A 26112-nucleotide genomic window follows, 5' to 3' on the forward strand; every position below is an offset into this window, starting at 1 on the left:
TGTGTGTGTGTGTGTGTTGTCAAAATGTACCATTTGTTACCAAAAATCTAGTTGCAGCCTGGACCAACCCCAGAACAAAACAAAAAAAATAGATAAAAGACAACAAGATAAATAACTAAACGACCAACGGGAGTAACCTGCAAAGCGAAAGTACAACAGTTTCTTTTCCTCGTACTTCCTGTGTCGGTATATGTGTGTGTTTACGTGCGTGCGCGTGCATGTGCGTGCGCGCGTTAGCTCCGCCCCCACGCGCTCTCCTCCGTGACGTTTCAGGCAGAATGTCGCCAATAGTTTTCGGTTCAGTTGTAGAAATGGCAGCGCTGAGACAGGAGCATCGGTATGGGCTCTCCTGTGGCAAAATCAACAAAAACACCCCGAATCAAACTCTCTACCACGTCAAACTCACTGACACTGCCATCCGGACCCTGGAAGCCTACCAGAACCTGAAGGTAAGACAATTTATCGGGTTGGATTTTGGAGCTTGCGTGTGTTTTTTCCAGCTATATTTTCATTTTCAAATCGCCTCCCAAACTCCGGGAACTGTAAAATCCCTACTGGAGACTGTAGATCTGTTCTTCCCTTTGGTTGGAGAAACAGAAAAAAAGTAGAAATAGTTCAGTAGCTGAAATGTTCTGAGCGTTGGTGGCTGATACGTTGCGTGTGTTGTTGGTTTATTCTAGCTGCGATACAGTAGAAGGCAAGCAAAGGCTTGATTTATTGTGATCATAACAGGCAATTCAATAGACTTTGATGAATGAAGGGATTTCGTTAAATTCTCCAATAAGCCCCGAGTGAAATGTGTTTTGAGAAGAAAGAAAAAAGGAGAGGCTCAGGCTATTTGAAATTGTGCGTGTCTGCTTGTTTACCAAAGCGTAATCTCCCGAAAACCCCCAAAAGGTATTAAAGTCCCCCATATGACTGAGGTTTGTGATTGTACCATAGCTTTAAAAGTCTGCTGTTGTCTCTGTACATACATACATGTGAAGTTCATTATTTAGATTATGGTCGAGCACAGATGAATGTCAGTCATTAAATGTTTTTTTTTGTGTGTGTGTGTGGTTTTTTAAGGCTGTTTTTTTCCCCTGCTCGTTTCGCTCTCGGGAATAAATTAATGAACACGCTATCAAGCAAATTATTCGACTCCTCTGAATCGGGAGAATGTTTTATTGCTTTTATGGTCCATTAGATTAGACCGAGATAATTTAGTCTGCCCAAATGTTCTTTCCCACAGTTAGGACGCGTTTTTTTTTGTTTTTTTTTATTCCCCCTGGATGTGGGAATCGGTGGTTCAGCTGTGTAGTCCGGACTCGGTGGCAAGGCTCGGCAAGTTGTTGCTGGGCTCTTGTGTATTATTGTTTTTTGCCTTTTACACGCCTGGAAGCCCGCCCAGCTCCGGAGCTCATTGGTCTGTGAAGCAGAGTACACATACTGACAGCTTCCTCCAGGCCAAGGCAGGCAGGAGAGGTTACTGCAAAAGTTTTCCAAGTCGAAGACCACCACCCCCCACCCCAAAAAATACTGTTTTTGGACCGCAGGACTCTCACTTTGGTGTGTGGAAGATTTTGTCCTCAGGAAACTCAGCCTGAAAGAGTTTCTGTATTAGATATGATTTTCTTTTAAATGATTTTCATGTCTGTGTTGTAGGTGAGGAGAGGGACTTGTGAAACATAAAATAAAAAGTTCTTATATATTAAATTCCACAGACTTTGTATGAAATTAGGAGTGCAACTAATGATTTATATTCTAATTTTTTCTGAACTAATCGAAAAATACCACAATCACAATTACACAAAGCCTAAATATATTTAATCTACTATTATAGAAGAGTTATAAAACAGCTAATATTCATATTTTAAAAGTCAGAACTATTGAAAATATAAAAATTATAATGACAACTGATTAATTATTTAAATATTTGCTGAATAATTTTCTGTTGATCTACTATATGTACTACTTTTTAAGGCACCATTTATATAAAGAGTTTTTTTTATTGTAAGTGATGACTTCATTAATCGATGGTTAATGGTTATCTACTAAAGCTATATAGATCAGTCAAAACTCATTGAGGTTGCCAGGTTGTAAAAAAAATAAAAAATAAAAAACATTGGCTGGTGTTTATTATTTCTGGTAATGCAGTTATACATGTTGGTAATCTGTTAATAAACACTAATAAGCTTTCATATCTGCAGGTAGGTTGCCAATAAATGGATTGTGATTCCAATTCTCCAGCTAGAGGAGGGTGCAAAGGGATTTTTCAGATCCTGGCAAACCGAAAAAGTGACATTTTTATGAACAGCTATTAACTAATCAACTAACGATTTCAGTAAAGCCCCCATACGAGGTGCCTTATTAGAAAGTGGCACCAATTAATTGACTAATTGTTTCAGCTCTTGTGAATACTCCTTTAAGACCTTTAAGTTAGTAAATTCTGACTTAGCCCTACGGCTGTGTTTATAATGTGTAACAAACATTATGTGCTTTAATATTTATCATTTCATTCAATATTAAAAGCTAACGGATGATGAAGAAAATCACAACAATGCTCCTCAACAGGGAAGACATTTCCCAAAACCATTAATAATAAATAAAGAGCGCTGTCAATCACAGGCACAGCTGTACTTCATAGATAATAGTCTCCATCTATTAACCATGTATCATGTTGCCTCAGAGGCAGATTTTTTTTTGGTTTTAATATTTCTTTATCAGTAGGGGGGAAAGAAACAATATGATGTTTGAGAGCTTAAGCCAGGTACACTGTGGTCTTGGAGATCAGCACAGTTAGAAACTACAGCACAGAGGGCAAATAAAAAATACCCTTTTTAAAGAAATATAATTGGTTTCAGAAGGAGCTTTTTTCTTTCCTTTGGGATCTACAGCGTTTATTCATTTAATAATTTAGAGGGGAAATCAACTGAAACACACACAACCTGATTGACATGTGCAAAGATTTCTATAGGTTATAGATCGATTGATCGCACTCAATCCTCTGAATATTAGAGCCAGACACCCCTGATCTGTAGACTCAATGATACAGAAATTTGACAGTAATTCACAAGGGCAAAGCTTGATGGGAAATGGCAATTATGGCAATGTATTTTAATTAGAAAAGTTTACCAAGCCTTGTAACAAAGGAATTCCAATAAAGTCTATCAATCCTGACTGCTTATTTCCAGAGAAACCCATGAAGCAGAGCAGGAACAATAGTAATAATTTTCACTCATAATGTATGAGCTGTCCATTAGATTAAACATGAACATGATTCCTGACCAGATTTTTCTTTTTTTCTCCCTCTCTCTCCTCAGGCATCACTATCAAATCAGCCGGCGATTTGCTTCAAGGGGAGCCAGGGGGTAAGAAGTTTTGCATACTTTCCCTAATGCCTCAGAAATTAAATGCTCTAATTAGTTCTGATTTGCTCTGGAGTGCACTTGTGACAGTTCCTCTGCACATCTTATGTGCTTCTTAAGCATTCAATAAGCACATGCATGCATCCATAAAGAGCTCTGCCTTGTGACTTTCCGAGCGTCATATAGCGTCATTTCAGTCAGTGGATTTAGTTTGTTTGATTTTACTGTTTTATTACTTAAATCATAAAAGCTGAAAGATCCAGTAACGGAGAATATGGATGCTTTTTAGCGGAGCCCAAAGCGTGAGGGAAATGTGTCATTGTTCAGTTATATCCTAGACTGTATATGTATATACAGAGAAGAGGTACATAATCTACTAAAACACTTGGTTCTGAAAGCAAGAGGGCATTCCTGCGAAGCGCCTATGAAGAAAGATGCCTGTGTCCGGCCAGATTAGCCGGGCCACTATTACACCCTCCCTGGCTCTGCCTGCTAGGCTACTACACATTTACCACACAATCAGCCCTATCTAAAAGGAGCTGTTCTAATCCCTGCAAGAGCCGATTGCATTGACGAAAGTGACTTTGCTCTGTACACAAATGCTGGCCCTGTGTACTCACACGGGCCCTGGAAGCCCTAAGACAGGGTGCGCTATACCCCCAGGCTGCTAGCCAGGTTACTGGGTCAGGCTCGCAACTGGGGAAGCTTTGTTCGTGGAGGGGGAGGAGGTAGGGGAGTTGACGAACCCCAGGGAGCCCCCATGTCTCCATGCCTGTTGTCTCTGTGCAGACATGAAAGATTTGAAATACAGGAATGATACATGAACGGTGGTATTTGTATCTAGGCAGCCGCACAATGTCCAAAACACAATTAATATATGTAAACATGTAATGAAACATCTGTAAAATGAGCAGCAGATTAACCTGCTCATGAGAGTCTTTCTGTGAAGCAATGTTAAGTGAGTGCAATTTAAGTGTACTTTAATCACTGAATAGGATTTGGTGATTATATCTCGGCTGGCACATTACATATTCAAATTGCTTTGCGGAATTCAAGCATTGGGCTCCCTCCCCCTCCGACAATAGTCCCCGAGCTGGACGATTGGGCATTAATGAGGTAGCTACAACCATTGGTGGTGGGGGAGGCCAGATTAAGCCGTTAGTGGGGGGAGGATGTTGGTGAACATGGCAGTCTGGCATACAACAGACTGTCAGGATAACCGATATCTGTGTATCCATGTTGGAGGTTTACAGTATCACAGATGTAGGTCTTCCCTTACTTTTTATTTGCTGGAGAAGTGTTTGCTGGAGCTCATCCCTTCCTCAAAAGCAACATGAGGTCCAAGAGGTCATGTGTAGCAAGTAAGGAGGTTTGTGTCCACTGACAGTTGCCAGCTGTAGAGCTGGATCATAGAAGCCACAACTGCTTCTTTTCTGATCTTTGTATACGCTGGCTCATGTCACATTTCCTGTAAAAGGGGCACTTCCAGAGCCACAAAAACCAGAGGAATTCTTCAAATCACTGTCCTGGCATCACTCCAGGGCTCAGCGGTATCAGGGGCTAGGGCTCATATCGAGAAATAGCATGCTGAGGTTTTCGGCTGCCTTTCTCTCTGACCCTGCGGCATTTAGCCCTACTATTGTAAATTGTCTGCCAAGCTTGTAATCATGCAATGAAAGACACACGCTCTTCGATGCCTCTGGTGTTCGGGGCAACGATGAAATTTACAAATGACAAATAATTCTGCTTTTGAATCTAGCTAACTCTCTTCTGCTTCTACTTATAGTGTATAAACAGACTTAAAACTGGATGATATTGGAGGAAAGCAAGCTGAATGGGTTTGATCAATAACTAGCGTCTGGAGCAGTGAAAGAAAATTAAAGAAGTGGAGACTGTGATGCAACTATAAAGAAATAAGAGAAGTAGAGAGATACTTTCTTTCACATTCCGTTAAAGCTGGAAGTTGAAAAGAAATTAGATTCTGGATTACTTTGAAATAATCACTAGGGATTAAGGAATATGTTCAGAGCTTGTCTGGGTTCCCATCGCCTGGAATTTCACATCCTAGTGCTTATTTTCCTTTAGGGCTGGCAACGGCGCCTGCTTGTTGGCATGATCTGTATCCATTTAGTCAGAAATGAAGCTAGTGTTAGTTCTTATTTATTAGATCAATGCTGCAGGGTGCATATTGATTAAGAAATGTGTTTTATCAATTGCAACAGTTCTTGTTATTTGAAAACAAACCTTTTCTTTGTTTCTACTCACACTTCTGTGAGTACTGTATCTCCCCTTTTACACTGTGACATATCACTGAGTGGTTCAGTATTATTTTGTGCCACAGGATTTAAGTTTTATGAGTGTAATATTGTCGCAGTAAATGTAGTAACACAGACATTACATTTGAATGCCGTATGCTGTGCTGTGTCAGGTGTGACATCGGTTTAATTTCCTCCGCATTTTATAAAATTTGGATTGCAGTTGCCAGAGTAATTGTTTTTGTTTATGGCCCTGTCTGTATTTATGTGCACAGCTGTCACATAAAGGCAGCGGTGTTAGGATGAGGAGAATGTGGAGGTGCTCTTAAAGATATTCTCATGACGACTGTGTGTGAAGGCTGAGCTTCCCCTGGGCTCCCTCCCGCCTGCCCTCTTGATTATTTTGCCATTTCACCCCATGCCTTGGCTGAATCCTTGGGAGACATCAGGGCCTCTATCTCACACACGGCTGCTCTGACTCTACCCCCCGCCACCACACCGCTTTGCTTCGCCTCCTGCTCACACTGCAAATAAGCTTTTGCAGTGTGCGAGTGTGTATGTGTGCATGCACACATCATTTTTTTTTTCCTCCTTTTTTTCTGGAAGCTAATTAGAATAACAATAACAGGAATGTGGTTTGAGAGCCGTCCTCTCCCAGTGGCATAGCAGTAAGAGGGAGAGTTGTCCCACGTGTTTCTGAAAGGGCACACGCCGCTCTATTCATCCAGATGTGTTAAGCCAGGCAAAAGTCTCTGTGTTCTCTGCTCGTCTGAGGCCCACTGTGTTTATGCAGAGGCAGTTGGCCTTGGGATCTTTAGATCATACAGTATATTTTAGGAGCAAGCCTCATGAGATCCTACAGTTAAAGAGGACTTTTCTTTAGTTAGCTCCTCTGTCATTATTGTGTTCGTTGAGTGAGTATTTTATGGTTACAAAAGTGCTGTAAAAGATCAGAACTCAAGGCACACACCGAGCAGGCAGTGTGACTTGAGGTATATAAAAACTTGAATATGCCAGAAATAGAAACAGTGAAGCACATACAGAGTTGTGTGTTCTTGTTGTGGCTTGTTGTTTATTTACATTCCAAGCTAATCCGGGACCTTTTGGACTAAAGATATAACTGTCAGCCTGGAAAACTGGAAGTAGCACTGAGAGAAAACTCACAATAACAACACAAGCTGCTGTGAATGAGGCTATGTTTACACTGCAAGCCTTAGCGCTAAATTCAGTTGTTTAATTGCTCAGATCTGATTTTTTTGTGTTCCCATTATTTTGCGAATGTGGTCCATATCAGATTTCAGTGTGAACAGGTCCTGGAGTGACCTGCGTGACAAATGTCAATCTAGAGCGAGATAAAAGTCACCTGAATTCTGTTCACACTGCAAAACAAATCTGAGCTGTATCTGATTTTGACCACGTATGAAAGAATTTAAAATATCAGATTTGTGCTGTTCACGCTGTCGTGAAAAAAACCCCAAAAAAACAGATATGAGTCACATCTCAAGGAAGCAAAGCCTTGAAAGATTCAATTGAACAACCACAAGATACTGGCATGAAATGAAATGAACCGGAATATGACATGGAGATGTCTAATACAAATGATAATGTGATATTTTGGCCTCTTGATAAATGTTTGGGCAGTGGGAGCTTATGTTTGCTCATTTACCTCCGATGGCTATTCTAGTACTGGCATCAGAATCAAACTAATTAAAAAGTCTGAGGAATTATGAAATGACCTCCGATAAATGTTACAATATTACTGTGCAAAGCCATTGATGATTAGTCATCCAATATGTCATATGGTATGTTGACAATAAGGAAACATTTCATACGGTGTTGGCACTGGCTTTTGAGGAGTCATTTCGCAAGCATGTTCTTGAATTTAAAAATGCAGCACAACAGGATATGGGCAACACCAACACTGCAAATAAGCATGGGCAGTGTTTTTGGAGACACTGGAGAGCTATTGTTTAACCTAAAGACAAAGAGCACCAACAGTCTTATGTAATCCTTATTAGTTTTGTGGTGGAAGATACACACTGTATATAAATGAGTATGTTGTTATGTCTGAAAGTGTTCCAATGTATTTAACTAATCATATTTTCATGAGCAGTGAGGATGCTATTAAACTCATAAAGCTAATCACTTGAAGTTACTTCCCTGTCTTTTCTTACACCTGTATGTGGCTTGTGTTGGACAAGGAGTGTGTTATTTGGCTTACCTCTACAATCCACACAAACCTGGTTTTGCACATCACATCTTGGTGCATGTTTTTGGATTTTTCCCTCTTTCTCCAAGTTTCCCTGCAAGTTAATCAGGTTTGCACATACTTTCCAACGCACAATCTGTGAATTGTTAAAGGATTACAGACTGCTTGCTTGCGTGGAGCGAAAAGTCCAGTAATGGGAGTATAGTGCAACACTCCAAGTGGTTTTGTGGGATTGGGATTGTGAAACAGCTAGGAGTAAACGAGGGGAAATACATTACTGGTGTCAGTGCATCTGAGGTCTAATAACCAGCGTGTAAAGGGAATTTCCTAACTTTGTAAGCATCACCATCTAATGCAAATCAGGTAAGGTTTAGAGGGGGGGAATCCTTTTACAGAAAAACACAGCCTGAGCGTGTCTAATTGATTTTCTATTAAATGTTGTTCTAGTGCAAATAGAGGAACCAGTGTCCTATCACTCAACATAGGCTTCTAAAAATCTCCATCCTTCTGTGTACCAAGAAGAAGGCACCTACAGTAGGATGGGGTGGGGGTGTTGGGGGTGGGGAGGCGGAGAGCGTTTGTTGAGGTTGACAGATTAGCCCCAGCTTCTTGGAAAAAGACTGATTCTGCTTGGCATAACAGGCAGTACCTTGGGGGATGCTCGACAGTTGCCCATCCCCATATCCCCACAGTTACTCCCGTAAGTCCCCACCCCCCTTTCTTTTGCTTTCCTGTCTCTACCAACCCCCCTCAATGAATAGATCCCTCAAGCACAGGAACCACCACATCCACCCAGGCTCACTCAAAGCACAATTTAGACCGCAAGAGGTGGTGTCATGCGTTTTGTTTTTAACAAATGAGTCACAATGGAATTGTAGCTCGTACTGTACAAAGTCTGGGAACAGTGGGTAAGAATAATTAATTTGACCCCTGTATTTCTCTGAGACACTGTTAGCAGTCCGCATCACTGCACTTGCTTGTCTGCATGTGACACTTAAACATGGCTGACAGTCAAATCTTGTCTACTGTCGGGCCAATGCCTGAACTTGTGGAGTCTGTTGTATGATGTGTGATCTCAAGTTTGCACAACCATATAAATAAAGAGGGAATTAGGAACAAATACAGTTGCTCCAGCCATGATCCATCCCCCTCTTCTCTGCTGAGTTGCTCGGCACATTCCTAAAGGAACACTATTAAGGACCATTCCTCATGCACTGACTCTACTGGGAGTCCCCCCCCAACCCCCCATACACACCCAAACCCCCAATCCCTCCCTTTACTCCACAACACCCAGCCACACGTCCCCGCTGTTCATGAATAATCCAGGCGGGCCGACAGCCCATTGCACTCAGCTTTGTGGGGGAAGACGCTAGAACAAAAGACAGGCAGCTCACAGAGCAGCTATGGCTGAGTAGGCTCAGATGAGAAGACAATGGTAACTAGTGTCAGTACAGACAGGGGCAGGAGGCAAAGACTTCAGAGTAAATCACATATCCATGCGCCTGCTCCCATCTCAGTGTTGCCATGCCAAATACCAGAGCAGGGAACCTTGCCTTCTCGCTTTCGTCTGCAGAGCAAAGAAAAGAAAGACAGAGAGAGAAACTATCCTCTCATCTTTGCCTGCAGATGTTTGGCTTGCAAAAGCACAGGACGGGTGGGGGTAGATCTTTTTAGTGAAGCTATTTTTCCTTCCTCACCAAATGGCAGGGTTAAGAACTCTGTTTAACCCCATCAAAGGTGAGCGGTTTAAATGTGCTCAGGGAGTTAAAGATGAAGTTTTACAAGGACATCACCAGTGGTGTCCTTTGTCCTTGTTCAACTGCTGAGCCCCCTGCCAAGATTTTCTGTTCCAGTCCAGTTCACACCTTATAACAGCTTGAAAGTATTTGACATCTCCAAACACACAGGCCCTGGAGTAGCAGATGTGGCTGGGCAGTGGCCACAGAGGCAGTTATTGTATCAGCCTGTACTCTCCATGGGGGGCTGCAATGACAAGGTGCTAAGGATTGCTGTTCTGATGCCATTTAGTTGCTCTGAACTGTCCAACAGCTAAACGTGACTTCATGATAATGGGTAGCATTACAGCACACAGCTGTTACTGCTTTTATGAAGCGGTTACATTTTTATTAAACTAACCCATGTTAATAGTACGCTCTGATTATAATAATACCCCATTAAGCTTTTCTATGATTAATTAATCATCAGATTTAAAGACTCACACAATCATAATTAGAAAACTATGGAGCAGAAGCAATTTAATGAATTCTTTCCATCATTCTGAACTGGACACATAGTGCACATCATTTCCATTTATTGGGCTGGGTTTCATGTTTCTAGCTCATTCCACGTCACAACAATTTGAGCCGTGGCACGAGACAACAAATAATTGCCACAAACGCAGTTGGGGTGGGAATCTTTAAGCACCTCACGATTCGATTCCGATTTTGATTCAAAGGACTATGATGTGATTGTAAAACTAATATCAATGCATCTGGATGCATCAAAATGTTTGATGACTACATATAATGTATTTTTTTTTTTTTGTCCAGATGAATTTTATTATCTTTTATTAATAGTAGTGAGAAATGAAAGAAAAAGGGATTTCTTTACTTGACTCTTCATTCCTTATTAGCTGCATCATGCCAGAACATTATCACCATTTATATGCATGCCATACAATCATGGTATTGATGTGCAGGTAAATATTACTTAATGTAAGCATAACATCTAACAGTTCAATAATGCACTTAAAAACACTTCGATGTCACAGTTTGGTGGAGTCATGTAAGCAGAGGTTCTCTCAGGTACATGGATGTGTATACATGACTCACCAGTCCCTGACCTGGGAGTACTGGAACTCTATTGTCCCATTAGCCCCACGTTCCCGTTATTAGCTGTGTCTGAACTCTGTCTGCCAATTTGAGAAGTTAAAAAAAAACTTCCAGGGGGTACTTATTGTGACTCATTAACCATGTTCACATCCATGTAAGTGCAGTGTATTTGTTTCTATTTTTGTTTGTCGATGACTGTACGCCGTGACTCGTAATAGTTTGTCTCTGTTGACATGGGACATAAATCATCAGCTAGATATTTGACCCTACTCCATGCATGTGCCTTGTGGGAGTGTGGGGCTTCCTCTGCCTAAAAATGACAACACACTCACACACAGAGCCTCGGGGGATCACACTAAAGCGCCATATGGAGTCTATAACTCAGTGTCTCTATGCAAATCTACACCTACTACTTGACTGACAGCAGCTCCAGGATCACAAACCTGTCTCCACAAGTGGTGTCACTAACTAAACACATAAAAACAAGAGTCAGAGTTAAAATGTCATCAGGCTGGGTGGGATGATGACGAAGAGGGCCACTTTGCATACATTGGCTGTGACGATTAGTGTTTTCTGCTGTCACTATATAAAGCTGTACTCTGTAAACCCCTGGTTGTTCAGTCTACAGAGAAGTTGTTGAATTGGTTCTTCTTGGTATGGAGCGAAAATGTCGTCATGATGTCAACATGATTGTGAATATGTTATTTCCTGAAGTGATAAAGATAGAAAACATTGGTATTTTCAACAGTAGAATCAATAGTAGAGCAAGAAGAGCATATCCAACCATGATAAACACACTATATAGTGTTCACCACCATACAGATGGAGACAGAATAACAATATTGATGATATATAAATTATTACAACATTATGGATTTGAACTTCAACTGTTTTGGACATTGAATTCAGAGCATTAGAGCAAAATTGTAAAACTTATGAAATATTAAATCATACTTTCTTCTTAGAAATGAAATCATTTTTTGTTATCTTCGTACTGTGCTAAGCTAAGCTAGCTGTATTATTTATTGTACGAACATGAGTGGTATCAATCCTCTCAACTAACTCCCAGCAAGAAAGACTCACATAACATATATCTATATATAACAACATATCTGTTAATGATGTCCTTTTTAAATTTATTTGTGTCAGGTTTTTTTTTTTTAAATTTGTGATCCTGGCATCAGACAGAAAGGCTCTGCTTTAGGAGTCAGAACTGGGGACTAATGGGTTAAATGACATATGGTTATGAAGCTTGAGAAGGAAGCTGTGAATAAAACGGGGGCGACCTCTGAACAGTCTGACCTGAGTGACATTGATTAGAATTAGAATGTGAAGTGTGCACGGTGGCATGGATGGGGGTGACAGGCAAATCTAATGCATGGCTGGAGGGGTCTCATACTGCTGCCATCGACTGAAAGAGTGGACGTGGTGGCACTATTGCAATGCTAACTGTGTAAATGCGTGCTCTCATCTTATCACAAGCTAGCTTTTGTTTAGCAGCACTTTCATTTTAAAACAAATGCACTTCTTCTGCGTGCCTTTCTCTACATCAATAATCCAATTTTATTGACTTGTTGCTTCTCATTTTGGTCAAGGCGGCTACTACTTTACTCTCTAAAGTAATAGTTCCTGAGGATATAGCTTGCCTCTTGCCCCTGCTCACTTTGATGCTTTTTTGGTTGATCGTCCTTAATTAGCGTAAACCCCAAAGCAGACATATGCAGGAATCTGCTTTACCACTTCACGTGAACAGTCAGACAGAAATAGGTCAGAATTAATGGTCAGCTGTGTGTCTCAAGTGTCCATGGCCTTGTGGGCTGCTTTGCGTTTTGTGTTGACATGGGTGGGCTTGTGCACATGAAGGGAAGCTGGAGGCTTGATGGGGGTAGGGTGAATGGCATGCGTTGGGTTTTAGGAGAGGAGGAGGGGTGTCGAGGAGAGGAGCTGTTCATTGGCTCTGTGCTGCAAAAAAAAAAAAAAAAAAACTGCTTATGGCTTTGCTGCATGACTGGGCATTTGTGACAGCTATAGTCCTGCCTGCCACATCTGCCAGGGACACTGTGCTCTCAGCCAGTCAGCTTATAATCAATCACTTACAACTGATAACTAAAGAGGCAGCTTCAAGTCCATCTGACTGACATTTGTTTTTCTTGAGACCTGCAGTTAAAAAAAAAAGCGCCTGTGTGCTTTGGCCTGTGGTGGTGCAACGAGGCCTGCTACAAAAAGAAGTGAAAGAGGGGAAAGATTTGAGCTGTTGAAGCCATCTCGCATTAAGTACAACTCATCAGTAAGCACGTATTCACGCTTGTAAAGGATGGCTGATAATCATCTGGCCCCTGTTGAATCTAGGACATTCTATCAACAAAAGTACTAAACTGTCCATTTTCAGGCTGAAACACGGCTGCAGGCGGTGTGTAGAGGAGAACCACTGCCAAATGTGTTTCTAAGGACATATTACCTGTTGGTTAATGACTTTCTATGTTGAACTGTCCTTTCAGTGAAAGTGGGTTTTTGGGTCATTTTATGTAACAGGTTCCTGACAGAGATAGACTTCACCCTGCTGGCTTGTTTGTTGCTAGGGAACTGTGGACAGACTCCGACAGAAGAGGTTATCGCCCAAGTGAAAAAGCTGTCTGCTATACTATTGTTATGTTTTGCCTGTCATACAGGCTCCTCCCATGACTAGCTACAGGTCATCATCCCTGACCTGGAAGGTACCATATAACCTCTGTGATTGGCCCATGTAGGACATTATTTAGGTCAGATTTATTGTATGAAGAAAAGAAGAAAAAAAAGAAGTGAGTCAAGATTGCTTTAATCAGTCTCAATAAAAAAGCTACTCTGTTGTATTACTTTATCCAGTGTTTTTCCACTTCGAGATTACATTGAATCACATCTGGGAGAGATAAAACATGCTTATTACATAACACACCACTCAAATTAGCATTGCTAGCAGATGCCAGCATGTCAGAGTGTGCGAAAGATCACTGAAAACTGTTGAAGGTTCAAAATGACCATGACCTGACTTTTAACACAAATAAAGTACTTTGTTTTTACGTTTCATTATAGAAGATATTTAGCTTCTCTGAACAATGTTTCTGATAATTTCATTGTTTTTTTGTGTCTTTTTTTTGTCTTGATAGTACATAAAGATCCCAGCACCGACCCCTGAGTCCCCTGATGGATTGAGAGTCTTCTCATTCTACCTGTCCAGTGACAGCAAAGACAAGCCTCAGTCCAGCTTCGACTGCATTCATCAGTACGTCTCAGGGTAAGCACACAACTCTTTCCACAGTCGACCACAAATGGAATTTGTATTAAATTTAGTGTCAGTCTGAGACTGCATGGCCTCAGTACCACTGCTATATTCAAATAAGACTACAACAACACCAAAAAGCCATCATTTAAAGGTGTTACCAGTAATAGTTGAGAACAGAGAGGTACTGTTTGTGGCTATGCAGGGTCAAAAGGTTGGTTAAAGTGTTTAGATTAGAGCTGCTTTATTTGTATTTTTGGCCTTTATAAAGGTTGCTTTATAACACAGGATCAGAATTGACATGCAGACACAAGTCACAGAACCAGTTTGTATGACAGCAAGAATCTCTAATACTTGTGTTTGACGAACGGCCAGTAAATTGAGCCGAGCCAGAGAATTTGTAAGCTTAAACTCTTAAATCTTCTCGCTTCTCTACACAGGGAGGGCAGGGATCACCTGGAGGGCCAGGGCAGCATTCAGGACAAGATTACAGTTTGTGCCACAGACGACTCCTACCAGACAACCCGGGAGCGCATGTCTCAGGTGGAGAAGGACATCTGGAGCCGCTCAGCAATTGAGATCAAGCCGGGGCCAAGTGAGCTTTTGCCTAATAGCTGTATCTACATTCTGCTGTATCGTCCAGCCTCAGTTGTGTCAGCCTTCAAGCACGTAGGGATCAAGGACAGATAACCAGAAAGTTGTCGTGTTCCCAGAAAGCTTCTAAGCCATTGAGTCTCACCATTTCATCCTGCTGATAATTGCCATATGGTGGGAAAGTTATCACATAATTGATCAAAGTGCTGCATTGCAATTATTCAGGCGAGAGGGATGCTTCTTTTTCTTGTAATTTTCCTTTCATTTTTTTCTTTACCAGATTGCTCAGGCAGTGTGCCAACTTGCCTGCCAGCACCATTAATGTGATTGAGTTTGCCAGAAGTATGTGCTAACAAGTCTCATGCTGATGAAGTTTTTCCTAAAATGTAATTACACTGATTGGAATTTAATTCATTTTCATTTGATAAAATACATCATTTAAAGAAGAGGCCACTGATAACCTGGAGTGATCTGGGCCTAACATGCATGATGTCTTTCATGCAATTACTTTTCTTTATTTACTGCCTCACTGCCTGAGTCATGGTTTGAGAGTCATTGTCGATTTAATTGACCATGCTTCAACTGTATAAATAATGTAGACACGAGGCTTCATGATATTTAGAGGTCCTGTGTGGATTTAAATGCTTTTGTAAATCTTAGGAATGGAAACCGTGTAGACCAATGCTACAACATGATGTTCAGGGTAATTGCTGTAAAATCCAGCTGTTGGAACTGGTTCCTACACATTACATGCTTTGCTGCAGAAACAGTCTCTCGGAGGCCTTTATAAAATAAATCTGGAACATGTATACATATAATAAATGTTAAAAGACATGTGAGATCCTGCTTTAAAAAATACAATTACAGGATATCCCATTTTTATCTTTTCAAACACATAACTGTCCTTCCCTTCTCGTGGATACCAGAGGGAAGAATAAATGAGTTATGGATCACACAGTGTGCCATATGCAGAGGAGAGTGCACAGTTTGTGGTGACCAACTGTCTTTTTATGGTACAGTAATGCTACACCTATCAGAAAAAAATGTCCATATACCAACTCACAATTACTGGTTGCAGTAGACAAATGCCCACAATTTACATAATAATGTATGATTTTAAGTTCAGTTGCATTCAGCAGAAAGGAAACACTGACAAATAGACAACTGAAAGTTGTGCACAACTGGTTTTGGAGTTGTAAGTCTTTTAAAATCAAGTTTACATTTTGACGTCATTATTCTCCTACTTCACCATTTATAATAACTTTCCTCTATAATATCAATCTTCTTTTGCAATGAGTTGCTATTTGTATTGTTTGGTCATTGCTCATGAATACATACACAATACTGTAAAGCAGTCAGTTATAAGTGAGACATCACTGTTATTATGAGATCATTCCATAAAAACTGCCTTTAGAGAGAGCTTCCCTAAAACTGCTTTAATTTATTACCCTCAACCAATGGTTCTAGTTGCTGCTTGTCTGAAATGTGGCAGTACAGGTTGTTTCAGTGCAGAAAGGATAGGACCTGGTTGAAGGTAGATGTTGAAACAAGCTCCTGCAAGACTGTTGCGTTTTGCATTGTGAGTTTAAAGTGACTATTTGAATCTTAAAAGGAATACTGTATATTGCTAAAATTGATAACTGATATCGATTACTTTTAGTGTAAAGTTGTCCCTGCAAAAGCGCTGTTAGTATTCGACCTATAGAACCCTCCAAAGTATGGCTTAATGTTGTAATGAGATTACAGTCTGAAGATATCTATAAGCACGGCCTGCTTTGGTCGAACTGAATTAGTACTGCAACAGGAAGAAAGGGCCTCTCTGTGCTAGTTGCTTTAGTTTCCATGCTCCTCTGTTTACTCAGCAGCAGGCTAACCCTACTGTCAACCCCTTTCACTGTTTTCCACTCGCAGCAACACTGCCTCTGCACACCGACACAGAAAGGTGTATGAGCACAGTACCGTGTTCAGAGTATTTATGTATGTAAATTGCCTTTCCAGATTGGGCTGAAAGTGCGGCACATACAGTATCTGTTGCGTGTGCATAAAGCAGATTGCATGTCAGTAGAGAGATAAAATGAAGATAAAATGTATGAGGGTGTCTCTCGTGTGTTGGTCTCTTTCAAAATCAGGTTGTGATTTGTATGGCCTGAGGACTGGATTATGAATGATATGTTGGCTGTGCTATTACAGGATACTTTCAACGTACGTGAATGCTGTTATCAGATCTGTAATAATCTCCTTCTTTTTCTCCAGTTTTGTGTAGGGTAGTGACTGCATGGCCAGACCGAAAACAGCTTTAGATTTCTGCCATGATAACCTTCTGACTGAAAAAACGTACCCGTATCTTCCACAAATGTCATGTTGAAACTCTGCTGTGTGACCCTTTGTTTTGATCTTAGGTAAGTGCGTGAAGGTCCAGAGGAAGCAGGGTCTGGTATCAGGCTCAGATAGCAGCAACAAGCACTCTCCCAGCAACAAGAGGAGCCTGGTTCCCAGCCCTGTGGCACACCGGCCCTTGAGGGATCGCATCATTCATCTCCTGGCCTTAAAGCCCTACAGGAAACCTGAGCTGCTACTGTGGTTGGAGAGGGAGCGGGCCAGCCCAAAGGACAAGGCTGATCTGACCTCAGTACTGGATGAGGTGAGACATCTGGCACATTGTCCACTGATAATGAAATATAGCCAAATGCAACAAGTAAAAAAAGTACTAAAATGTTAAGTGTGATAAATACAAATTTTGCTGCTTTTAGAATCAGTTGATATTAGGTCAAGACTTAAGACTTCAAACACAAATGAGTCCCTGAGTTATTTTGCTAATGATACTAATGAACAGACTACTGCTGTACAGCTATAAAACTAGGCTCTAAAAAGGTTATGCCAGTAAGTTTATTTTAGGCATATTTCCTGCGTATACAATGTTTGAGTGTCCCACTGCAGTCATCAAGTGGAGACTGTGCCGCCGCTGTTAGCTGTAATTAGGGCTGTGCTTTAATTATCTTTGGAGGAGAAGATTGTGCTTTGACAGGAGAGGGGTGGGGTGTCTCCAGCTGGGATCTGACTACTTTCAGAAATGAAAGTGGTCGGTTTGGCTAGATTTGTATCAGCAGGATTAAGTTGTATAAGGGCAGGGTTAAACTGTTTACCACATAAACTATACAGACCCACTGAATAAAGGTCTTGTTTTATTTAGATATAAGGTAGAGTCCTGACATTGCAGGTTAACACAGTTTGGTGCTTTTACTCTTTTTCTGTTAATTTATTAACATGGGGGAACATGGGAACTGTCTGTTTTTCAGGTTGGTAAACTGAACCCTAAAGACCACAGCTACTGTCTGAAGGATGAGTTCTACAGACACGTCCAGAGAGACTGGCCTGGATATCTAGAGGAGGAGAAGCAGCTCATCCATAGGCTCCTGATCAAGTGGGTGTTAAGTTAGCCATAATACATCTTTTGTGTTGTGTGTGCTTTCTTCCATTGAGTGATCTGGAAATGTTTAACAAATGTTCTGATTCCATTTTTTAAAGCAATAGTTCAACATTTTGGGACTTAAGATATGGCTAGCAGCCAATTAGTTTAGTATAAAGACCAGAAATAGGCAGAAACAGATAATCCACCTACCAGCACCTCTAAAGCTCACTAATTAACATGTTATATTTGTTATAATAGTTGCTTTAATCCATACAAAAACAGAGCTTTAGATTTGCTTGTAGAGGTTTTTCTTACCTTTGCACAGAGCCATGCTCGCTGTTTCCCCGTTTTAAGTCTTTATGCTAAGCCAATCACCGTCTGGCGGTAGCCCTATATTTACCACATAGACATAAGAGTGATATCCATCTTTTCATCTAAGTCTCGCCAAGAAAGCAAATAAGAATATTTCCCAAATTGTCAAACTATCACTTTAAAGTTCTTTTAGAGCTTTAGGGACCCGTTTGGGCAGATAATGCAGAAAAGACTAGGGGATGGATGCGTTTTGACAGTGCTGGCGTTAATACAGAAAGACCACTGAATTAATATAGAAGTCTGCTGTGATCATGTTGAAAAGGGGAGCTTCTAAATGACTACATCTCTGCACTGATGAATCTCTTAATGGACACATCAAAGCAGAGGAAAATATCCCCTGCACAGTGTTGCCAAATGGCATTAGCATGGAAGAGCAAGGCTGAGCTTTTCCTCCCCTTGTACGTTTCCTCTGCCTGTCAGTAAACATGCAGGCCATGTGCTTCATGAGAATTTTAGATAAAAGTCATGTTGGCTGATTGCACAACCCCCTCAGTTCCCCCCCGCTAAGTGTAAAAAGTGTATCAGTTGTAGTCACCAAATTGTTTGCCAAGTGTGATAAAACTGTGATAGCTTGTAAATACTGTATGCTCCAGATTTCTTGCCACTAGTTTATTCATTTGTTGAAGTAGGTTCTTCTTATTTAGGCTTTCTTACCAGTCATTTCATTCATGTTAACGTTTAATGGCTCTGTACTCCACTCACTCTCACCACATGATTAAGAGGGTTGCATGAATCCACATGGGGGTTGTGACTTGTTGTAGCGTCTGTTTGAGGAAGGAGCTGTAGGAAGCAGATTACCATAGAAGAGGGTTTGGTCCTACAAAGGTGAAATCTGCTGCCATTGTTCTGCTCACTGGACTGTGTTTAGTCTTTGTGCTTGCAGATTACATTACCAGAGACACAAAACATTCCACATAAACATGCAAAAAAGCTTTGATAAAATTAAAAAAGATTGTCAGTTTTGTAATGTCAATGATTACTTCTTCTGTAGACAAGCTGGCACCGATGTTTGTTCTCTGTCTGTCATATAAATGATTATTGCTCATCCACTTGCCAAAGCAAGCTTTATGACCTACATACTTGCCTCTTCCTGTTTAGCTTTACAGGCCATTTACCTCGCAGTTACTGTCCAGCTGAAGGTGCTGTGTTCTTAATCTTTCTTCAGGAAACTTCAGCCACTCCACGGTAGCCAGTTGAAGAGTCCCCAGTCCAACCATTCATTCCACAAAACTCCCGGGGACTCTCCTTCACAACTCAGTCCTGCCAAGAATCTCTCTGTGGTAATTATTCACCTTGAATGAATTGTATTTTCCCCTAGTTGTTCTTTCTTATAAGACTGAGAATAGATAACAGATTACTGTTAGAACAAATAATTCACCCTGTGCTCCTTTTTTTCCTCTAGAAACGCCTACTGCCCTCAGACCCATCCAACTGTCAGACCCCCAAAAAACAAAGACTATTAGACCAGTGTTTGCCTCTGCAGTCGCCCTCTCATGGAGAGTGTGGCACCAATGGGCCTCGTAGCTCCTCCAGTCATGGAAACTCAAGTGTACAGGTCAAATTGGAGTTTGACAAAACCAACAATCATCTCCAGGGGAGCCCAAATCGTCTATACTCGCCGCACAAACTCAGTGCGTCTTCCACCATTCCCAAACTGGAGAGGACGGAGCCAGCCCCTACTGCACCCAGCTCTAAGCGCCCACACACTGACACGTCCATTTGCACTGACCAACAGATCACCAATGGCCAACATAAAAAGAAGAGGTCCAAAAAGCACAAAGACAAGGAACGAGAGCGCTTAAAACCAGAATGGATTGAGACCAGTCCAGACTTGAAGCAAAACCAAGAAAATGGCCATAAAAATGGTAAATGGCCATAAAACTATAAAACTGTTTTGTCACACTTCATGTACCCTATTGAGGTTAATAAATCGGTTTAAGATTGTTTGTTTGGGCCATGGCATTATCAGCTTTAATTTAGAAAAAAGGAAAAAAATCCTCAGGGTTGAGTTATAGTTGCTGCTGGAAGCCCAAACACAGCAATTCATATATTTTCATTTGAGAGAGCAGTGAGTGTTGTTAGGACTGCAACACTTTCTCCTCCCTCCAGTCCTCTCTCCCCACTCTAGTCTGTTGATGATTGACTGTGAAACAGCTGGGTGACCTACGGTCGAGCGAGTCAGCAGGCAGCATTGCCTCCTACTCTGAGCTGCTGACGTCACTGCTTGCCTTGGATCAGATCTCTTATCGGAGACAGTGATAAATTATTCCATCAGCCTTGATATGATGGGCACATTATCGCATTTGCATTGGCGGATTGCTTTAACCTTTTTTTTTTCAATGTGTGTGTTTTTCCTATCTACAGAGCATGAGGGAGAGAAAACACCTGTCAATCGAACCTCAGCAGAGGAACTTCCTGACTATTTAATGTAAGATAAATATACACTGTCCCTGACTGTGCCATATGTTATAATCCCAGATTCAGAAGGGATTTATGATGGGAATCAGGAATGAAATCCAAGTGTCACAACATCAGTGGGTCCACATAAGTCTAATCTGTCACTGTTTCAGTGTCTAACCCACTGTTGTTGAGAAAAGACACCCACTTGTTACAAAATTATTAGATTTGGCTTCAAAACATTCACATAAATTCAGGGCAGTAAAACACATGCCTTAATGAGCTGTCACAAAGCTTTCACTGAGATTGACTTTGCAAACAAATGATCTTATGGCTTAAATTTGATACATCTGGACAACACATCATGATGTTACATCAGTGACGTGTCAGGCCTCTCACCCCATTGTTCTGCAGTGCCCTCCACTGGAAGCATTGGGGGAAGACAACTTGGCTTCAAGAGATCACTTCTGCTTTTAAATAACAGCTTTCAACACATATGTTTTCTTTTTTCAGAAAATACAGCACCATAACAGCACTGGAGCAGCGTCAACAGTACAAGGATGACTTCTGTGCCGAGTACGATGAATACAGAGCTCTTCATGACCGTATTGGGGCTATTACAGAGATGTTTGTTCAGTTGGGCTCAAAGATCAACACTCTCTCCCCGGGAACACAAGAGTACAAGGTACTGTCTGGACCAGGAGCCTTTAACTGTTCTATTTCTAATAAAACGTCACACAGTGAACAGATCAGATACATGAATTCTAACACTTTTTCTTTTCTAATCTTTTCAGCTAATGGAGGAGCAAATACTACAAAAGTACCGAAAGTATAAGAAAGTAAGAGTTATTTAAGTTTCATATAATTTTATGTGACAATTAGCATGTAGCTATACAGTGCAAGAACCACTCCTCCACTCCTTTAAATGGCACATACAAGAGATTTAAAATAACCTATACATTTACCACTTTACTTGCATTTAAACATTTATTGAGTGATCCAAGCCTAAATATGTAACTGCAATCAACAAAAATAAAGTAAAACATTATGTAATATTAATATTCTGTTCACCTTATCAGTGTGATGTGTATCATTGCTTGTCAATTGACTGAGAGGTTAGACAACCTTTTCCTTTTAGATTTAAGTATTTTGGCAGAAGTTATACAGTTTCGTAGTTGCTCGGAATATTCTGCGTCAGTCAAGATTTATATGCAGTTTTCTGTCCAGGGGAACATCATTTGTTAAAGCATCTGACAGTTTAACATCACCTGTAATCAAATGTATTACCGCTTATCATGTCATGTCTCCTGGACCACCTCCCATGACCTCCATCGACTGTTTTGCATTAGCAAGATATTTGGCATCTAACTTCATGTCAGCCCATTCCTTCTGTATTTCTGACATGGTTCTGATAGCTGTGGTAATGTTGTAATATCACTGCCCTACTGACACACCCAAATGTGTTTTTGTCACATTTTTGTGAGTGAAATCTTCTCACAAATCTATTGGACAAATGAGCCTGATATAGCAATGTGGAGGCTTCAATTATGCTAATGACCAAATCTCACAAATGAGCAGCTACTCGTGAACAGGTGGCATTCATCAGGTTGAAATAAGCAATTTATAACAAGTTTGTGCAGTTAAGAGGGTTTGCTTGAAACACTCAAACGAATAAGAGGTTTATGACAAGAATACAAAAATGTTCTTGCATGACGCCTATCGTGTTGGATTTTGATGTGTGTTACTGAAAGCTCACTGATGCCCCCCCTTTTTTGTTTTGTCTTGTTTTAGAAGTTTCCTGGGTATCGGGAAGAGAAGAAGCGATGCGAGTACCTTCATCAGAAACTGTCACATATCAAAGGCCTGATCACAGATTATGACCGAGCACAAGAATTTTCCTAGTAACTGGCGTCTACCCTCAGCAGGGTGTAATATGACTGGACCAAAAGACTCCTAATTGACCCAAAGACTGCCCAGCTGGGTCCTGGAGTTGCTGAGACACTATTCACTTTACTCCTGCGAGTGTCAATGGAATCGAGGAGTGGGCTGAGACCACCAACTCGTGATCAATTGCCCTTTAACGTTATGGTTTTCAATGATGATTATCGCTGTAATGGCTGGATTTCGTTCTGCTGTAAAATGGTCAGATGACGCAGGGAAAGCCAAATCCAATTTTTTTCTGAAATGCAAAACAGATGTGATCGTTCCTTAATTGCATTTTTATTCTATCCTTTTATCTTGTCAGAACTAAAAAGTGTTGATTATAAAAAAAATATTAAATTGATAGTACAATCAATCTTAGGGGAAAACAGATGCTACTAAAGCCTTTATATTTAACATACAGAGGAATTTGTTTATCTGCTGTTTGCTGATAGAAAGTCAAATGTTGACATAACACATTCAATCACATGAATTGTTCATTAGTTACAGTAATAAGACCCCATAATGACATTATTATATGGTCTTACCATGAACAGTGCATCTCTTCAGACTACATGCAAACTCAATTTATCATCCATATAAAACTTCTATTTCTACAGGACCAAAACCTATCTCAATGTATCACACAAAGTTTAAAACCTAATAACCTACACAATAATGTGGTTAGGACTAGTTTCTTCGGGCTTTGATCCTAAGAAGTAGCTTTCTGCCAACGTCTGGTTTCATTTCTGAGAAATGTTGGAATGACACAACACCATTCTTCCCAGTACCGTAATGCTTGTTTCAAGATAGTACTTGTGCACAGTTAGTGTCAATTTCACCCACATGTAGCCTACCATGAACTGCCTTTTCATTATCAACTCGCAAGACTTCTGGTTACAGGTTTGTTTACTGATACAGTACTCACAGTAAGTATGCTTTATTTACGCTGTAGATGAATGATGACAAGTTGCTCTGTGAAACATCACTCTACATGCAGTTTTAAAAGCTTACAGGGTATTTATCTTGATAATCAAGCTTGTCCAAAGATTTTGATTTACTTTGATTTTCCTTTGGTTGAAGTCTTGATGAGGGATTTGATATGGATGTGACAGAAATGCCTTCAACAAATTGGACTGTGGGATTTTTAGCCCCGTGTCTGAAGCACGGGGAGGATGGCACTGTGGGTCAGCCACTCAGTTCAAACAACTTCGGTTCAGTTGGGTGTAAAGAACAGGCTGACCTCTGAGGCTGCTAACCGGGCTTTTAGACTCATTTTAAACTTTCTGGAATTATTTGTACCAAGGCAGGTACAAATAATATATCTGAAAAGCCACTACTTGTATTATTATTTCACCTTAATTAGCTGTGGCCTGAAGTAGGAAATAGTGATCAGATTACAGTGTTCGCTGGCCATTTGCATCAATGTAGCTGTACTCACAACTGTTGTCTTAATGATGGCTTAAAATGGGAGAATGAAGCTAATATTTGCCTTAACATGTATGTTCAGACATTTCCAAGATTACGGTATCCTTGTTCTGAATTGTTCTTGGGTTTAGCCTGCATAGTTCAGAGCGATATCAGACTATTGCTGTATGTCTTTGAGTTTGAAGGAAAGTTCAGTTACTGGATAGTTGTTGTGCAACAGTTGTCTAATTTAAGTATTTGTTTTTTTCCCCATGTGCGTCTTAATCATTTTCTGTTTTAGCTTCATTTGTTGTCTCATAATCAGATAATCATGAACTGTAAAGGAATTTAATTCACTGTCCAGTCCTATCAAGCACCACTATCAGATGAATCATTGCAGAAATCTATATACAAAATAATGTGCTTTGCTTTCACTGTGTTCTCGATGCAAATACTCAGTGGGCTGATTGTCACTCAGTTAGCAGCTCTTTTGCATAAGTTAAATGTTTTTTGTTTTTTTTTACCTTTGGTATTCTGGGATGTTTGAAGGATTAGCAACAGTTATTCTGTCTTGGCACATATGAAAGTTTCCTATAAAATGATATTTATTTAGCACTGACTATTGGAAAAAGGAGAATTGTAAGCTCAGATGGTCTTAATTAATCATGAGCATTAAGTATCATCAGAGCTAAAGAAATGCTGGTTCTTAAAGCTCCGATACACCTACAGAAATTTTCTCATTATTCTGGCTGTTTGGGTCTATTCTCAGGACCAGTCCTTACACTCTTTTATGATTCTTTATGACGAGCTTAGCAAATGTACTACATAGCTCCAACCAACTTGAGAAAATGTCTGATCAGTCAAAATAACTGAAAACAACTGTGTGTTTATTTCTGGTACTGGATCTGGAAATCAATGAGGCATAGTTAAATTGTATGTAAACAAAACAAAAAAAAAAGACCACAAGGCCTGCTTACATATAGAAAATAATACATTTTTGTTTCACAGAATCTTTTCTTCATAAAAAGGTACTGAAACATTTTTAATGGAGATTTAATGATGGAAACGCCTCCATAACACCATTTAGACTGTGAGATCTTACAAGTAATAACAAGTTACAGAACTAATTAAATTTAAGGGCTTACCATTTGCCACTAAAGTAGTATAGGTCAATTGTACAATAAATAAATAATCAGAAAAATTGCATTATGGGTGATACAAATATCAGTCCAATCATAGTATGAATGAACATAATTGTATCATTCATGTGAACGTGTTGTTTTTCGGAAACCGTGGTTAAAAAAAAGGGCTTCTCAAGTGCTAACTGTGATGTTTTTTTTTTATTTACTGTTGCAGGAGCTAACTACTGAAGGTGCCTTTTTTATTCAAAGAGCAGATTTACTCTGCATGTAACTATCATTGGTATTCTGGAAGAAAAGAAAAAAAACTAGAACCAGCAGTATTTACACATCTGTAGTTTCACACTGTTGCCACTTTTCAAAGTGCTTTGATCATAATTTTTAGATTGAGTTGTAAAATGTATTAAGTGTATTGGCACTGACATGAGATCATATTTAAGTAGATTTTTTTCCCTCAGACATGAAAATATGACATTTTAAAAATGCAATGTTTTTTCCAGGAAATGGTTTTCCAGGACAGATATTAAACTGTCTCTAATGTTTGCAATTGCATACAAGTATATATGAAAGAACAGCCTGGATTTGGTTATAATTTCCATTTCTAGGCCAGCAAACAGGTGTGTTTAATTGATTTGTTGGTACTGGAAAAACAGCGCCCCGATGGAAATGTGAAATCAAACATTTTGCATTATAAAATCACTGCAATTGATCTACCTAGGAGAACAAATTTCTTTATTTAAAGCTTTGTATGTGTTTTTCCTTTTATGAGATTCATCTTTGCATAGCTAGTACGTTTTTTTTCACTGCTAAACTTAAAAGTATGGTGAAAGGGAAATTGAATATATTTTTGCAATTTTTAAATGGTGGATGCTTTGTCACAATGCCATCCTCTTGAGAAAAGCTTTCAGAAAAAAAGTGTATTGTTGTCTCAGTATAATTGAAAAATAAAGCTCTTTTCAATTCAACAAGGTGTCAT

General features: G+C 40.1%; 1 protein-coding gene across 1 annotated transcript; it reads left to right on the forward strand.

Annotated features, from left to right (window-relative positions):
• Positions 1 to 311: 311 nt before the first annotated feature.
• Positions 312 to 26101, forward strand: LOC118330749 (RNA polymerase II elongation factor ELL). Its single transcript, XM_035665420.1, has 12 exons — positions 312 to 449; positions 3303 to 3350; positions 13786 to 13913; positions 14339 to 14493; positions 16892 to 17133; positions 17789 to 17913; positions 19439 to 19553; positions 19676 to 20138; positions 20638 to 20701; positions 21184 to 21355; positions 21465 to 21509; positions 22462 to 26101. Exons 1-12 carry the CDS (start codon positions 312 to 314, stop codon positions 22570 to 22572), a joined length of 1806 nt encoding a protein of 601 aa, XP_035521313.1. The 3' UTR covers positions 22573 to 26101.
• Positions 26102 to 26112: the final 11 nt, after the last annotated feature.

This window comes from Morone saxatilis, unplaced genomic scaffold (assembly GCF_004916995.1).
Source record: "Morone saxatilis isolate NCDOM2014 unplaced genomic scaffold, NCSU_SB_2.0 Contig2, whole genome shotgun sequence".
In the NCBI taxonomy this organism is placed as follows: Eukaryota; Metazoa; Chordata; class Actinopteri; family Moronidae; genus Morone; species Morone saxatilis.

Bases quoted from the DNA above. Each gene is read 5' to 3' on its own strand.
- LOC118330749 (XM_035665420.1), top strand. From the start codon at position 312: ATGGCAGCGCTGAGACAGGAGCATCGGTATGGGCTCTCCTGTGGCAAA. The intron at 450-3,302 runs GTAAGACAATTT...CTCTCTCCTCAG, and splicing joins AAGCCTACCAGAACCTGAAG to GCATCACTATCAAATCAGCC. The intron at 20,702-21,183 runs GTAAGATAAATA...TTCTTTTTTCAG, and splicing joins GAACTTCCTGACTATTTAAT to AAAATACAGCACCATAACAG.